The following is a 13,489-nucleotide window of genomic DNA, read 5'->3' on the forward strand; positions in this document are numbered from 1 at the left end:
GCAAGCTGATATGTTACCTAGTCATTTCAACATTTTCATACGGATGAAAGCTACAGTAAAACTCAAGTGTTTGTGAATTTGCAATGAAATGGTGAGTGATTGCCTCCAAATCCCCCGTTTGAGTCTCACAGTGGTAGCAGCCTAATCCCCCCCCACAAAAAGAGACCGACATTTAGACTGTGCGAGTTCGTAAAAGCACAACTGGGCTTTACTTTGATCATTCTTTCTCACAGTGTGTGTAGTCATGCCATTTCATCATCACTTTATCCAGAAAACTTACTTAGAGACTGGACATTACTTTCATTCTACTTCTTCTTTCCCTCAACTTTTAAGTCCAACTAGTAGGCTTCTGATTGCTGCTGCTCATTGTTAATATTGGCAAGATGCAAAATAGTTTCTGTTCCCTGCTTTGACCTCTGATACTATTGCCTCTTGCTACTTGTTTGTCAAAAATCCTCCCTGTCTTCCTAAATAGCAAAAGTCATACACTCAAGAGCAGAAGTATTTGGAAGTTTCCGCTTCAGTTTGTGTCAATATCGAAGGAACAGTGTGGGAGCTATAGCCTAAGGATGGGTGGTCTTTTCCGGAAAAAGAAAATCATACCACAGTGTTTTTAATACACAGTCTGAGTTGCAATCTTTCGTCACAATTTTGAAATATTGTTGAGATTACCCAGAGTCAAACCAGCCCAGGGACTTATCTATTTGCTCCATTTAAAACACAATGGTCCATTTAAGATCCTGGCAGATCAAACGATGCATCTATAGTGCATCAGTATCTTATATCCTACATTGTCCATAACTTTGAATGGCAATCCTTAGCTAAATAGATTGTGGCTGCCTCAGTCACTTATTTCTATTGTTTTAGCACAGATGACTTGTACTGACCTGAGGGAAACACTCTCGGCATTGGTCTTTCTGATGCTTCTTTTTAAGCCGGTTGAATAGCAGTGCCCATTGATTGATTTCCATAGAAAATGGTAAGATTGCCTAACCCTGATATTGCCCTTTAAATATAATATAAACACAGCACGCAGCTATGTGTCCTTTCAGTTGTCTGTCAGCATGAGGGGTGAAAAGGTGACCATGAAAGGTGAGACGAAAGTCCGTCTGAAAGATAGCCAAGCTTGTTTGCCAAGATTAGCTTCTAAAAGGTGTGTACGTCTACGTAAGTCTTGTAGATGAGGAGAAAATTGATTACATGGTGAGGAAATGCATTGATACGACTGCACATCAAGTCAATAATGCTCTTCAGGATGTAGGCGGACATGTTCACTCCTCAACGATTAAGACTTCGTAACCTGTGAATTCAACACAAGATGCACAAAAACACATGAAGACCAAGCAGTTCACCACAGAAACTGAGTCGTGGAACAAAGTCCTATCAATAGATTTAACGAAAATCAGCCTGATGATGGAAAGAGGAACGTGTGGATGAAAAAGGGAACAGCTCATGGAGCAAAGCCACGAACTCATCTGTCAAACCAGATGGTGGTTCTGTTATGGCTCCGGCATGTATGGCTCCAATGGACGTGGTATTTATTGATGATTTATGATAGAGAGGTAAACATGACTATTGTCTGTGCTCTGATTCAGCCAAATGCATCAAAGCTCATTGGACAACATTTTATTATTCAGCAGGGCGATGATCCTAAACACAAGGCCAGCAACCAAAGAGGAAAAGTAGTGAGGAGGTGGAATATCTCCGACTGGCAGAGACAGTTACTTGACCTCTATATGGCTGAGATGCCCTCTCCTTGCTGGAGACCAGACTAAAGAAACCAGGGAGGATTCAAATTATCTGCTGGTGTCCAAGACCTAAGGCAGTGACTTCAAAGGATTTTCCTTAAAACATTAAAAACGACTTTGTTTGACCTCATGAATATCTCACCGATAACTTTTGAACCCCTAAAGTTCATAAGCATCCTGGTAAACAGAGAGAGCCAGTGTTGTGCCAAGTTCTGCCGGCTGAGAGCTGTATGCCAATCCCAGAAACACACACAGCTGAAACCGAAAGTCCTGGTGTAATGCCGAGTTGTGCCTTCGTGGTGAGGATGGTAAAAAATCTTTATCAATTCTACGTCTGTCCACCAGGGCACTGATGTGGCGGAATTTCTCCTGTTGTTCCAGATGGCCATTCCAACAATGACAGATGGGCGTGTGTGTGTGTGTGTGTGTGTGTGTGTGTGTGTGTGTGTGTGTGTGTGTGTGTGTGTGTGTGTGTGTGTGTGTGTGTGTGTGTGTGTGTGTGTGTGTGTGTGTGTGTGTGTGTGTGTGTGTGTGTGTGTGTGAGAGAGCGACTGCCTCTTGGAGCAGCTATCTGTCTTTGTATTTGATGGAAACACGAGAGTTATATCTCACGCACATTTCTTTCTTTATTAATTCAAACCTGCAGAAATCAAATCTAAGACGAAAAACTTCCAGTATACTTCCAATTCTATAGCATGCACTGGCTACATTGGTAACTCACAAGGGAGATACATCACTTCTTTTGACCAAAGGCTTGGATTTAATTGTTGAACCCACTTTTCCTTTTATAAAATATGAGCAGATGTCCTCCCTCCATGTTTTATTATGCTGTGAACACATCTGTATTGAGGGTGTGCTGCTCACCAAATGAAGACACTTTGCAGCTTTAATGTCATGTAACTGAGACATCATGTAAAATGTAGCTTTAATGTTCGTCTGTGATAGATGACGTACTCAGGAAATTGTCTCCCAATCAGGGTTAGTGCAACATAAGCTATTGCTGTTCATTAATGCACATATGGTCTATACAGTACTATATAGATGAGTTGCAGCAGTACATAGAGCACATATTTCTGCACGTTAAATTCATGTTCACACAAGCGGCACACATCACAACACACACACACGGAGTTCCTCGATACAGGAGTGATTTGAGTGTTGGACAGTGGTTGTACTAAGGACAGTGCTGTGTGCTGCATGGAGAGAAGAGGGGACAAAGCTTTTGCTGAAGCAAGCCCTCCTCTGCCTGATTGTTCTGTTCTTTCTGCTGGAGGGAAGGTGAGTAAAGGCAGCAGCAGAGCAGCAGGTGGCCGCAGCCTGTTACAACCGTGCACGCTGTCTGTGGTGGAGTACAGGAAGAGCGGGGAGACTGAACACGTTGGCAGCTGTATGTAGTAACGCTGGGGCCGTGTTCAGTTTGTGGTGACAAACCAGAACAAGGGTGGTGGGAAAAGCATATGGTTCCGTATAATAGGACCAGTAGAGTAGTTACATTGACCATGACTCGCTTTAATTGTCCGTGACACAAGCGTGACTTGTCAACCTGTCTGTATAAAGTCCTTTGAAATTGAACTGTGCAGTTTCGCAGTGGTGGCTGCTGCCGTCATCCCTGAAAGTCAGAACTCTTTGTGATTTTGCATGGACACGACAGGGGAGTAAGAGGGTGTTCGGAAATTTATTGTGGTGCTACCGTGTCATTGATGCAGATCAGAGCAAGCTGATAATAAAAATGGGCTTTAGAGGGCATGGATGTCGTCCTGTGAATTCATCTTTGTGGAGCTCTTTATCATGGCTTGTTTACAAATCATACTCATGCTTGCGTTTTTATTTTTTGTGAACAAGAGAAAACATCAAGGCTCAGAAACTGCAGAAACTACAACATAATTATACTGAAAAGACCTCAAGCAGCAATGATATTGATTTAATAAAGATAATGATAATTTTTAGTGATGAAGGAAGGTGAATATAATACTGAGGATACAGTTTAAACACAGGTTTTTCAGCTTTAATATAAGAGGGAAAGACCAGATATCAGATGGAGGTACAGAAAAAACGAACTAACTATTTAAGTGCAACAGTTCAATCAAACTTGTCTTCTCATTGAGCCGAGATCCCTCGTGTTTGCTCGAGGAAAAAAAGAGCAAATATCAGCACACCGTCTGCCGCCCCGACGACTCCACACCTTCAAATAGGAAACATGGAGAAAAACAAGAAATACAATATTTTGTGGCTTTTATGCTAATTTGACATTTCCCCTGCCGGCTCCACAGAGCCAGGTTCTCTGTTGACCACAGATACCTGCCTGTGTTAGTGCTGAGGTGGCAGCCGCCTCTGTTGCATTGAGTCCTTATTATTTGTTATCAACAAATTAATACCTTTCAACTACAAATTACACACATGCAAGTCTAAAAATTGAGTTGCTCGTGAACCGAGTTATGGGAAGTGTATGTCAAATCTGTCAGTGCACAGGCATATCTCGTGGCTGCACCTTGGGAGCTGAATCGCAGTGCATAGCAAGCATTATTTTTTTCACTGAGCTCTATCGTAAAAAGATTGAGGCAAAGATACAGGATGGTCCTAAAATACAAAATAACAATGTCACTGTGTCTTAAGAGCACAAGTTTATATAACTGTAAACGTGGGACTGGCCTTTTTCTGTTTGACATGTGGGCATTAGCAAAAACTAAATACAAACCAGTTGATAGAAATTCATCAATTGATTAAGAATTGATCGCTGCCAGTTTCAATTTCATTCGTTATTTACATTCAAAGAGGGAACTACAGTGTTCAGCATTTAACGATTTGAAATATCGTTGCCAGCAGCTTATTTCTAATCACATTTGAAAGAATAGCCAAGTCAATCTTGACCACAGTTTAGATTCCATCGTGTTCCCATATTTCCCAGTCATCTATCGTAGAGAGATATCCCCAGCAACCTCAGGCTTTCATAATCGGTAGATCATCACTAAATAACGTCCAATTAAAGCTTCATTTGTAATGTCTCTGTTATATTAACAACAGTGTTGTGTATGTGTGTAAACTCGTTTATTTCAAAATCCTGTAACTACACAAAAGTGCAGGATTCAAATATTTCTTGCTTTCTGCATGTCCAACATAGATTCTATATAAAGATGGATGACCTGTTTACACTTCCTCCCGCGATCCAGAAATTAAGCCCAAATATCCCAAATACAAATGCTGCCACCTTGCAACAATAACATCATCTGGAGCGGGGGGGCAATGGGGATCGGAGGATGGGACCATGGTATCAAGGTCCTGCCAATACACACACTCGACCAATTGTGAGTCAGTTTTTCATGTCGTTTTTACATCATCAAAAAAACTAATGAAACCAACCTTATCATAAAAATCTGTACTTAAACAAACATCAGAGTGATACGGACGACTTAAAATATCAGAAACCATCTTTGATCATAGGTTTCTATAGAATCAGCAACCCTCTGCTGTCATGTGTTTTTCAAAAGGGACATTTGACTGTTGCAGTGTGAGACGGTGAGTTCTTACGGACTTTTTCAAAATGGAAATTGTTCTCACTCCAAGTTCTCACCTTCACAAACATACGTCAAAATGCTGCCACAAGTCTCCTTTTGCTAAAAATGTCATTCACAGGAAGTACAGCTTTGGCCCTATTTGGTAGATGTGGCGAGCAGTGCCAGACTGTTATTCATTACCATAGAAACTAAAGGCTGAATCCGTCTCCACTGTCTCTCTTTAAACTTCAAGTTTCTCCTTTAATTTAAACACTGTGAACACATTTCATATGATCCTACTTCTGCTTCCTCTCAAATCTTCTAAAGATATAAAATTAGTTGTTTGATCTAATACCGACATTTTCCCACGTTTCCCCAACAACTTTCTGACAACAAAATGATTCAGCTCACACAAGCACATGGATAGATGTTGTAAAATCCACTAAATACGCTGAAGGATAACCAAAGCAAATACACTCAAATCTTCTGAAACCTTTGTCCTAAAACGTCTTATTCTTGGATTGCTGTAAATTACTTTTGGTAAAAACAGGGGTGAATAAAATTGTGTATTGATTTGGATCATAGCCTGTATATGAAAACAACATAACAGCTCCACATAGGTGACGCCAAATCATCTTGATGGCCCCCTGGGGGCTGGCTGCAGCATTAGTCGTAAACCCCTATACCTCCATGTTAGAACACCCATCGATGTGATCATGACATCTAGTTCCAAGCTCTGGAGAAAGAGAGCGAGTAAAACGCCATTTTTTTCTCTACAACTGCAGTAACATAGTTTTTTTAGATCATCAAAAGAAAAATTCACATGTACCTGATCAAATACATTGTGTTTGACAGAAGACTGTATATGAAGATGGACCACATGACAGCTCTCCAAAAGTGAAGCCAATTCATCTTGATCTCCCCCTGGTGGCTGAATCATAAATCCCAAGCATTCTATGGTTGTGGATGAAGCATGAACCAAACTTTGTATGCGTAAAATAATTTTTTCTCTTATGGATTCTGACATTTTTAGGTCGTTCTCATCACACTGATGTATTTTCAAGTGAAAGTTTGGTTTTAATTAGTTATTTGAAATTTTTGTGAAACGTCATGATTGACAGCTGAGACTGATTCGCAATTTGTTGAGTGCGTATATATTGGCAAGAGCTCAAAATATCGCGGCTCCATCTCCTAATTGCTACTGCGCAGACTCTGGCTCCAAATTATGCCAAAAAAAGCCAGATGGCAGCACCTGTATTCCTGAATATTTCAGCTTCAATTTTATTCAACAGGAAGAGGCAGAGAAACACCTTTATGGGTCTATGATTTGGATCAATATTTCAACATGTATTGTACGCTCTCTTATATCCCCCTGTTGAAAACACAAACCTGCTGACTAGACTCTGGCATTAAAGCCTGTTTCTGCCACAGGAACCTAATGCTGGTTGCCACTAGTATATTTAAGGTGAGGGGTATAGACATTTTTCATTATTTTTACTGATGTGAGAACCAAAGTTGTATTTTGTCTGCCTGCTGACTCTCTCTGACTGTGATACAGAGAGTGTGTGTGCGTGGACGAGAGAACGAGGGAGGGGGGGAGCGGAGAGAGCTCGCAAGTGAATAAGAGAAAACAACATGACGGAATAGAACGACACGATTCCGTGATGATGTTGTTGTGTAGATTGTGGGAATTGTGTTTCCCAAAAACAGCTGTTACTTATGAATCTGTTATTGAGTGTAACAGTGGAAGCAGTGGTGACATATAACCTGCAGAACCTAAATGTTTCCAGTTTAGATGCTGAGGTGGATACCTGGGGCTCTGACTGTGGCATCTGGACGTACTTTGTTAAAAACACATAAAAGAAGAGCTTTGTCTAAATTACCCGGGGCGGTGAGAGACCTCCCTCCTTCACTTCATCGACTGCATTTTAGATATTCCTTTTGGAATCAGCGGTTATCTGTCGATTGCCAAATATCTTTAACTTTTGAGCTTTGTAGTGTCCACTATTTGTTCACATCTACCCTGCAGCGTTTTTACTCGATAATTTAATAAAATAATAACAGTCTAAATAATTTTTTATTTAATATTTGGAAAACAAATCTGCAACCAGTCAGTGATAATTAGTTTCTCTTGGTTGTGATGGGCGCATGTCTTCCCTAAACCAACCCTTTGGACAGTGAGCTGAAGAAAAGCATCAGTTGACCACAGTGGTGTCCAATAGAAGCAGCTGTTGGCCGTGATGATAAGTGTCAGCCTGTCCTCTGAGGGAGGACATCATTCACCCCCCCCCCCCCCTTTCAGCTCTATGAACTGCTTTTATTTCTCAATAAACACATCAAAAAGAGCACATTTCAACCTTCCCAGCATTTTTATTTTTTTTATTTTCGCAACACTCACAGCGCAGCCTTGTGTTTGAAAAGGAGGATAAAGGTGCTCATGGATCAAGGCATTCAGCAAACCAGTATTTGTATAATGTATGGTTGTGTTAGGAGTGACTGTGAGGTCACACAAAATTCCCTGCTACTGGGTTTTAATGTTTGTGCAAAATTACATGTTATTCACAATGTCCAAAATAACTTGAAGGTCAGCAGCGTTTAATCCTCTGTATTTCATTTTCAGGGCATCAAACACAACACAGGCCCAGGGTTTTGGAGTATAAATGGCTCTGACAAACAAATATAATGCCATCCGCTCCTTGAATTATTTTCATGTGCCAGATGTGGCCACGTGTTTTTTACTCACATTTGGTATTTAGTCATGGCGTGGACTGTGAGCTTTCCATTCCCTCTGTGTGAGACTGTAAATAAGCCCAGGATCCTCTGGGAGTGACTACATAAAACACTGTGGTTAGCAGACCTCAGTGCCTGCCAGGGGCTGAGCTAGACCACGCACACTTCACTTCTATCAAGTAAAGGCAATATCCACCATATCTCTGTTTATCTAGCAGGAGAACACACCATCGAGAGACAATTCTGCTGGAAAGAGGTGTAAAAGGCAGATGTCTGATTGTCCTGACAAAAAGCACTGAGGGAAAAAAAGGATTTAATGGGGACATTTAGCCTTTTGTCACCAACAAATATGCTGTTTTTAACCATCTTATAATTTCTAACATTTAGTGTTCAGTTATACAAAAAAAAAACCTTTATTTACAGCTTAAAATGTTATAATATAATTTAAAAAGGGTGAGTTCTTTTGTATCCGTGTGCAGTCATTTTGCCTCTCTGAAGCTCTCTCTGACTTGACTCGGCACGTGTGTTTAGAGCGGTTGAATTAACTTTTAAATATGCCTTTTCTCTAGAGGTCCCAGCCCCCTGTGATGTGACCCGCATGACTAATTCCATTTAAAGGGGAATAACATGCATTAGGGCTCGCACTTTTCTGCCTCTCATTTGCATAATTTTGTTTGGCAACTTGGAAAAGGGCCATTAACAGCACTAAGACACACACGGCAAAGGATGGGGACGGAGGCAGATCAATAGTTTATATCAACATCTTTTCGCAGCATTGATGTCCAGATCAGGAGACGTTCACTGATTCAAATTTGTGCTTGAGTCCTGTGATGCTGCCATTAGCTCCTGATAAGGGAACACCGTTGTACTGCCTCTCTTAATCTCTGACGGACACGTTTGCAGGATCAATAGTCTTTTACTTTTTTTTGGCTGCAAAGACAAGATTGATTGCCAGTAGTTGCCTCGTGCTCAATTTCTCTTCTCACGCTCCTCATTATTGTTTCAATTAGGGATCCTCTAGAGACCTAATCGGGGGTGGCATTAAAAAGCGGCGGCCCCTGTGATTTTCCTCAAACACTGCATGTTTGGAAGGAAAACCTTTCACTTCAACTTTATTCAGGTCAAGAAGTAAAAGCACCGTCCAAACATGTGGATTAAGCAGGAAGGGGGCTGTCTGCGGGAGGCATGTGGACGACCGGGGGAAGTTGTGACTCGCGTCAGTGAGGAGGAAATAATCACAATGCTACCTTCTCATGAATTATTAAGTGCCCTGTGTCTATTTTAGCCCGTCTCAAAATGCTGCATCTCTTTCCGTGGGTCTGAGGCAGCGTGGAAGGCTTTTTTTTTGACAGCTGTATTAATGCTGATAAGCGAGAGTGTGTGAGCCGATCAAGTAGTGAGACAAGCGTTCGGAGCAGTAGCAGCACAGCACAGCACAGCAGCAGCAGCAGCAGCAGCAGCAGCAGCGCTCTAGTCACTAGGAGCCGCGGCGGTAGAAGCAGCAGCAGCACTATCAGTCAGAGCACAGGCAGCAGCGGCAGCGGCAGCAGCAACAAACTCTCTCCTGTCTCTTTCTCTTCTTTGTGGAGTTGTTTCCTGCTCGGAGGACAAAAGCCAAGGAAGTGGGAGTGAAGTGATCCGGGGCTGATAGCTGCCATTAAAATAATACCAAAACGCAGACCTGGCTGCCCCCATGCCTATCGAATTTGTTTGCAAAATCAAATTTGCAGAGGAGGATGAGAAGCAGAAAAGCAAGCAGGATGGGGACAAGGAGAGCCTGATCGAGGAGAGCTGCACGCCTCCAGCCAAGGACTTGGCCGGGTTTGCTAACTCCTGCTCCCTCCATGGGATTAACCACATCTTTGTGTCTGGTCGCCTGGGCATCCGGCAGACTCTCTGGGCTCTCGCCTTTTTGACTTCCCTGGCACTGTTTCTGTACCAAGCAGCTAAGTGTGCCATCTCTTACCTGGAGCACCCTCATGTCACAGCTCTCAACGAGGAGGCAACCCCCGAGATGGTTTTCCCCGCTGTGACCATCTGCAACATCAACCGCTTTCGCTTCTCCGCACTCACTGATGCCGACATCTACCACCTGGCAAACTTGACAGGTCTGCCCCCCAAAAACAGGGATGGGCACAAACCCACTGATTTAATGTATCCTGCCCCTGATATGCAGGACATCTTCAACAGGACGGGACATCAGCTAGAAGAGATGCTCATGAGCTGCAATTTCAGCGGACAGAACTGCTCGGCCGAGGACTTCTCTGTGGTGAGTGGAAAAGTTTCTCAAAGTTCACATGATCTGATTCCTCCTGCACCGTCATTAGTTCCATCGAAGCTTTAGTTGACAGAACAAGTCTCGTATAAGTAAAAATTCAAAAATTTGAACATTCAGCCGAAGCATGTGTGCATAACTTTACAAGGTTGAGCTGGTTGATACAAAACTACAGAGGAGCATAAAAGTAGAATGAACACTCAGGAGCAAGAGGGATTGGAATTCTCTCTGTGCATGCACTCATCTCCCGGGTCCATGTGGTTCCCACGATACATTTCTACATGCAACATTCATGGCTTCGGCTCAGTCATTGAGCTGAATCTCTCTTCAACCTAAGTTCTTAGCAGCAACAGTGTTGCTCTCCAGCCGAGTGTTTCAGCCTGAACCAGAATCTATTATGTCAAAGAACAAAGGCTACTCCCAAGCCAGAGAAACAGAGAGCTGTCATATGTGGTCGTACACTTTTCCCAGGCAAACTGTGCTTTAATGCTGCCTCACACTCTGTTTGCTCAGAGTGCATCATGGCAACAAAATTGTCATCGAAAATAGCAGAGTCTCGTCTTCCTCTCTTTTCCCTCTCTCCCTGTTGCTCCCCCTCTCGCTCTTTCTGTCATTGCAGAGCAGCTGCCTCTCTCTCTCTCTCTCTCCCTCTCTCTCTCTCCCTCTCTCTCTCTGAACCTTTCAGGAGAGAAGGAGTAATGCCTCTTCAACGTTGTATTTCAATCTTGCTGCTGTTAAGATTAAATATTTAAAGACAGACATACATGATTTTTGCATTAGCCAGATTGACTAAAAGGAATGAAACAATCTCCATCAGAGGGAAAATGTGTGTCTCTGTGTGTGTGTGTGTGTCTGTGTGTATGTGTGTGTTCGAGAGAGAGAGAGAGAAAGACAGCGAGAAAGAGGGAGCAAGGGATCAGGTGAAAGAGGGAGAGTTTGTGCCTGTGTTCTGTGCACTATTTATTAAAGGCACTGTCCTTGCAGGAGATGGATTTCCCCATCTCTCCTACAGGAAAAGGAATATGCAATTGCTTTTGTGATGATAAAGTGCAGGTGTCAAGTCTTAATAGGGTATGTTGAACATTGATATGCTCACCTTCCTGAGACCTAAAGATTCTGTCTTATCACATGGATGGCACTACATTACCTGTGATCTGCCAAATTAGACCAGAAAAGAGACGCATCACGGCCTCTGGTTCGGTTTCTCTAACGACAGACCGATGTATTTATTTCTCCCAGTTGTCTTCAAAGGCAGCCTCTCACATGCGGGACATCAAATCACCTGTGACATGAGAATGGATCCCCCCTCCAAGAAATTCTCAGTTGCTCTCTCAGGCTCCTCAGGGGAGCCAGAAAAACCAAAAAGCAACTCCATGACTCTAAAAGTTTAGAATGTGCTTCGAGCAAGTTTGACAGCAATGTCCTCTGACACTTTGACACCCGGCCCTCCCTGAGTACATTAATTAGCGGGCAATTCTGACATCCAGGAAATGTCTGTCCCGTGTCAGTGCATGAAACGTCCGGTAGCTCTCCGTGGACGGTAGGTGACTTCATCACAGATTAGGATCCCGTTTAAAGTTCCCTAAGCTGCTGTTTTGTCTCAGTCGGCGATGTGATCTGCATTTTCTGGGGCTGTCAGTTAGATTTGTTACAGGCTACTTGCTGCCGCCGTGCATGACAAATCACTTAGTCTGCGGATGCACTTCTGGGAGTGCATGGGGAGGAAGCACTGGGAGTCCTGGGAACAGAATGTAAGAGTCGCGGTGCAAATGAAACACGCAACTGTTTGTGTTTGCATACGTGTGTGTCGTATATTTAAATCCCACATCATTTAGTACAGCAAAGAAAAGCCAATATTACAGGTGTTGTGCTATCAATCACATGCAAACATGTACAAGCCCACATACAAAACCCTCTGTCATTTTTCTTCCTTCCACATCGGCTTCTTGTCATGTGTTTTCTTTCCATTGATCAATCTGGGAGATGATGAAATATAATTGAAATATTATAGACATTATAGATTTTCTGTAAATGGACCATGTTGGGGGGGGGGCATTAGATCTCAGGTTTGCATTTTGCCGTCTTCTACTCGTAACTGATTGCTTATAATTTAATGAATCATTGCATTTGAATGTGATATAAAGAAATGTTTTATGCTTTAAATACTTCAATTTCAAGAGATACATGTATGGGTTTTTATACGTATATTTAAAATGTATTAGTTTATTCCCACTATGCATTCAGTCACAGTTCAAAAGGCTTAAATGAATACTTACAGCGCCAAAATCGTCTGGCTGCTCTAATTTAAGGCAGGAAAATACAGAAACCACACAGCAGTGAAATTTGTTTTCCTCTCTTCAGCATGCTGGACTAGCGTGATTATTTGACGTCGGTAATAAGGCCATTCTTTATAATTAAAGATTACATTATTGACTTGAATTAATCACAGAAGATAAAGCTGATTCAACAAGCCATGAATAAATAGATTAATATTTTTCTCCTAGTCTGACTCTGAATAATTGTTCATCTATTGTGCGGTGCTGTCGCTGAGATGAGCAGTGAGCCCTTTGGCTTTTTTCTTTTTAAACAGAGCTCTGAATTGGTTTGCTCTGACTCTCAGCTGTGTTTGCTGCTGCATTATCAGATTTTGCTCTCAGCAAGGACAGATCCCTTCTGCATATATTCATGGAGATAGCTAAACAGCTATAGGGAAGCATGTGAGGTGATCTATAAAAACACGGGTTAACGGGGACAACAGTGAGCAGCTCTCCGCCTGCAGTCTGTCATTGTACCGAAGCCCCTATTGTGTGTTTTATAGATAATTGAATGTTTAATAGTATAAGTCACGGATGATGTTGACCCTGCTCAGCTGTCCTGTCTTTCTCATGGCGTGAAATCTAAAACTACATTTATGTGAATCAATACTTTGAATAAATGGCACAAAAAGAGACATTATTGAGATGATCTCAACAAATATTCTGCCCTTGTGTGGTTCATGTGGGGAAGAAAAAAACATTTGGTGAGCAAAGGAAAAATATTGCACTCATACGGAGATGAGTCACCGAAACTACATGTCGGCTACGGTTTCCAGCTTTATTTCCACTGGGAAACAAGTTTTGCATTTGGCTGGCATGTTGACACATGCACACGGCAGAGGGTGCAAGGTCACACCATTTGTCACGTCTCTTACCCGGGCCTGCCGTGGTGTGTAAGATGTGGTTTTTCGAGCCGATGCGTCTGTAAAA

At 42.3% G+C, this 13,489-nt stretch overlaps 1 protein-coding gene across 2 annotated transcripts in view; it reads left to right on the plus strand.

Moving 5' to 3' along the window:
• The first annotated feature begins 9,445 nt into the window (after positions 1–9,445).
• The window catches only part of asic4a (acid-sensing (proton-gated) ion channel family member 4a), a 79,602-nt gene continuing 75,558 nt past the window's right edge, over positions 9,446–13,489 (plus strand). The window contains exon 1 of one of the 2 annotated variants that reach the window (XM_035174805.2): positions 9,446–10,238. In XM_035174805.2, coding sequence (XP_035030696.1) covers positions 9,663–10,238 — 576 coding nt within the window. In that variant the 5' untranslated portion in view covers positions 9,446–9,662. The remainder of the gene's footprint in view (positions 10,239–13,489) is intronic. The other variant, XM_035174804.2, reaches the window with a different exon arrangement.

Source organism: Hippoglossus stenolepis, chromosome 13, assembly GCF_022539355.2.
Source record: "Hippoglossus stenolepis isolate QCI-W04-F060 chromosome 13, HSTE1.2, whole genome shotgun sequence".
In the NCBI taxonomy this organism is placed as follows: Eukaryota; Metazoa; Chordata; class Actinopteri; order Pleuronectiformes; family Pleuronectidae; genus Hippoglossus; species Hippoglossus stenolepis.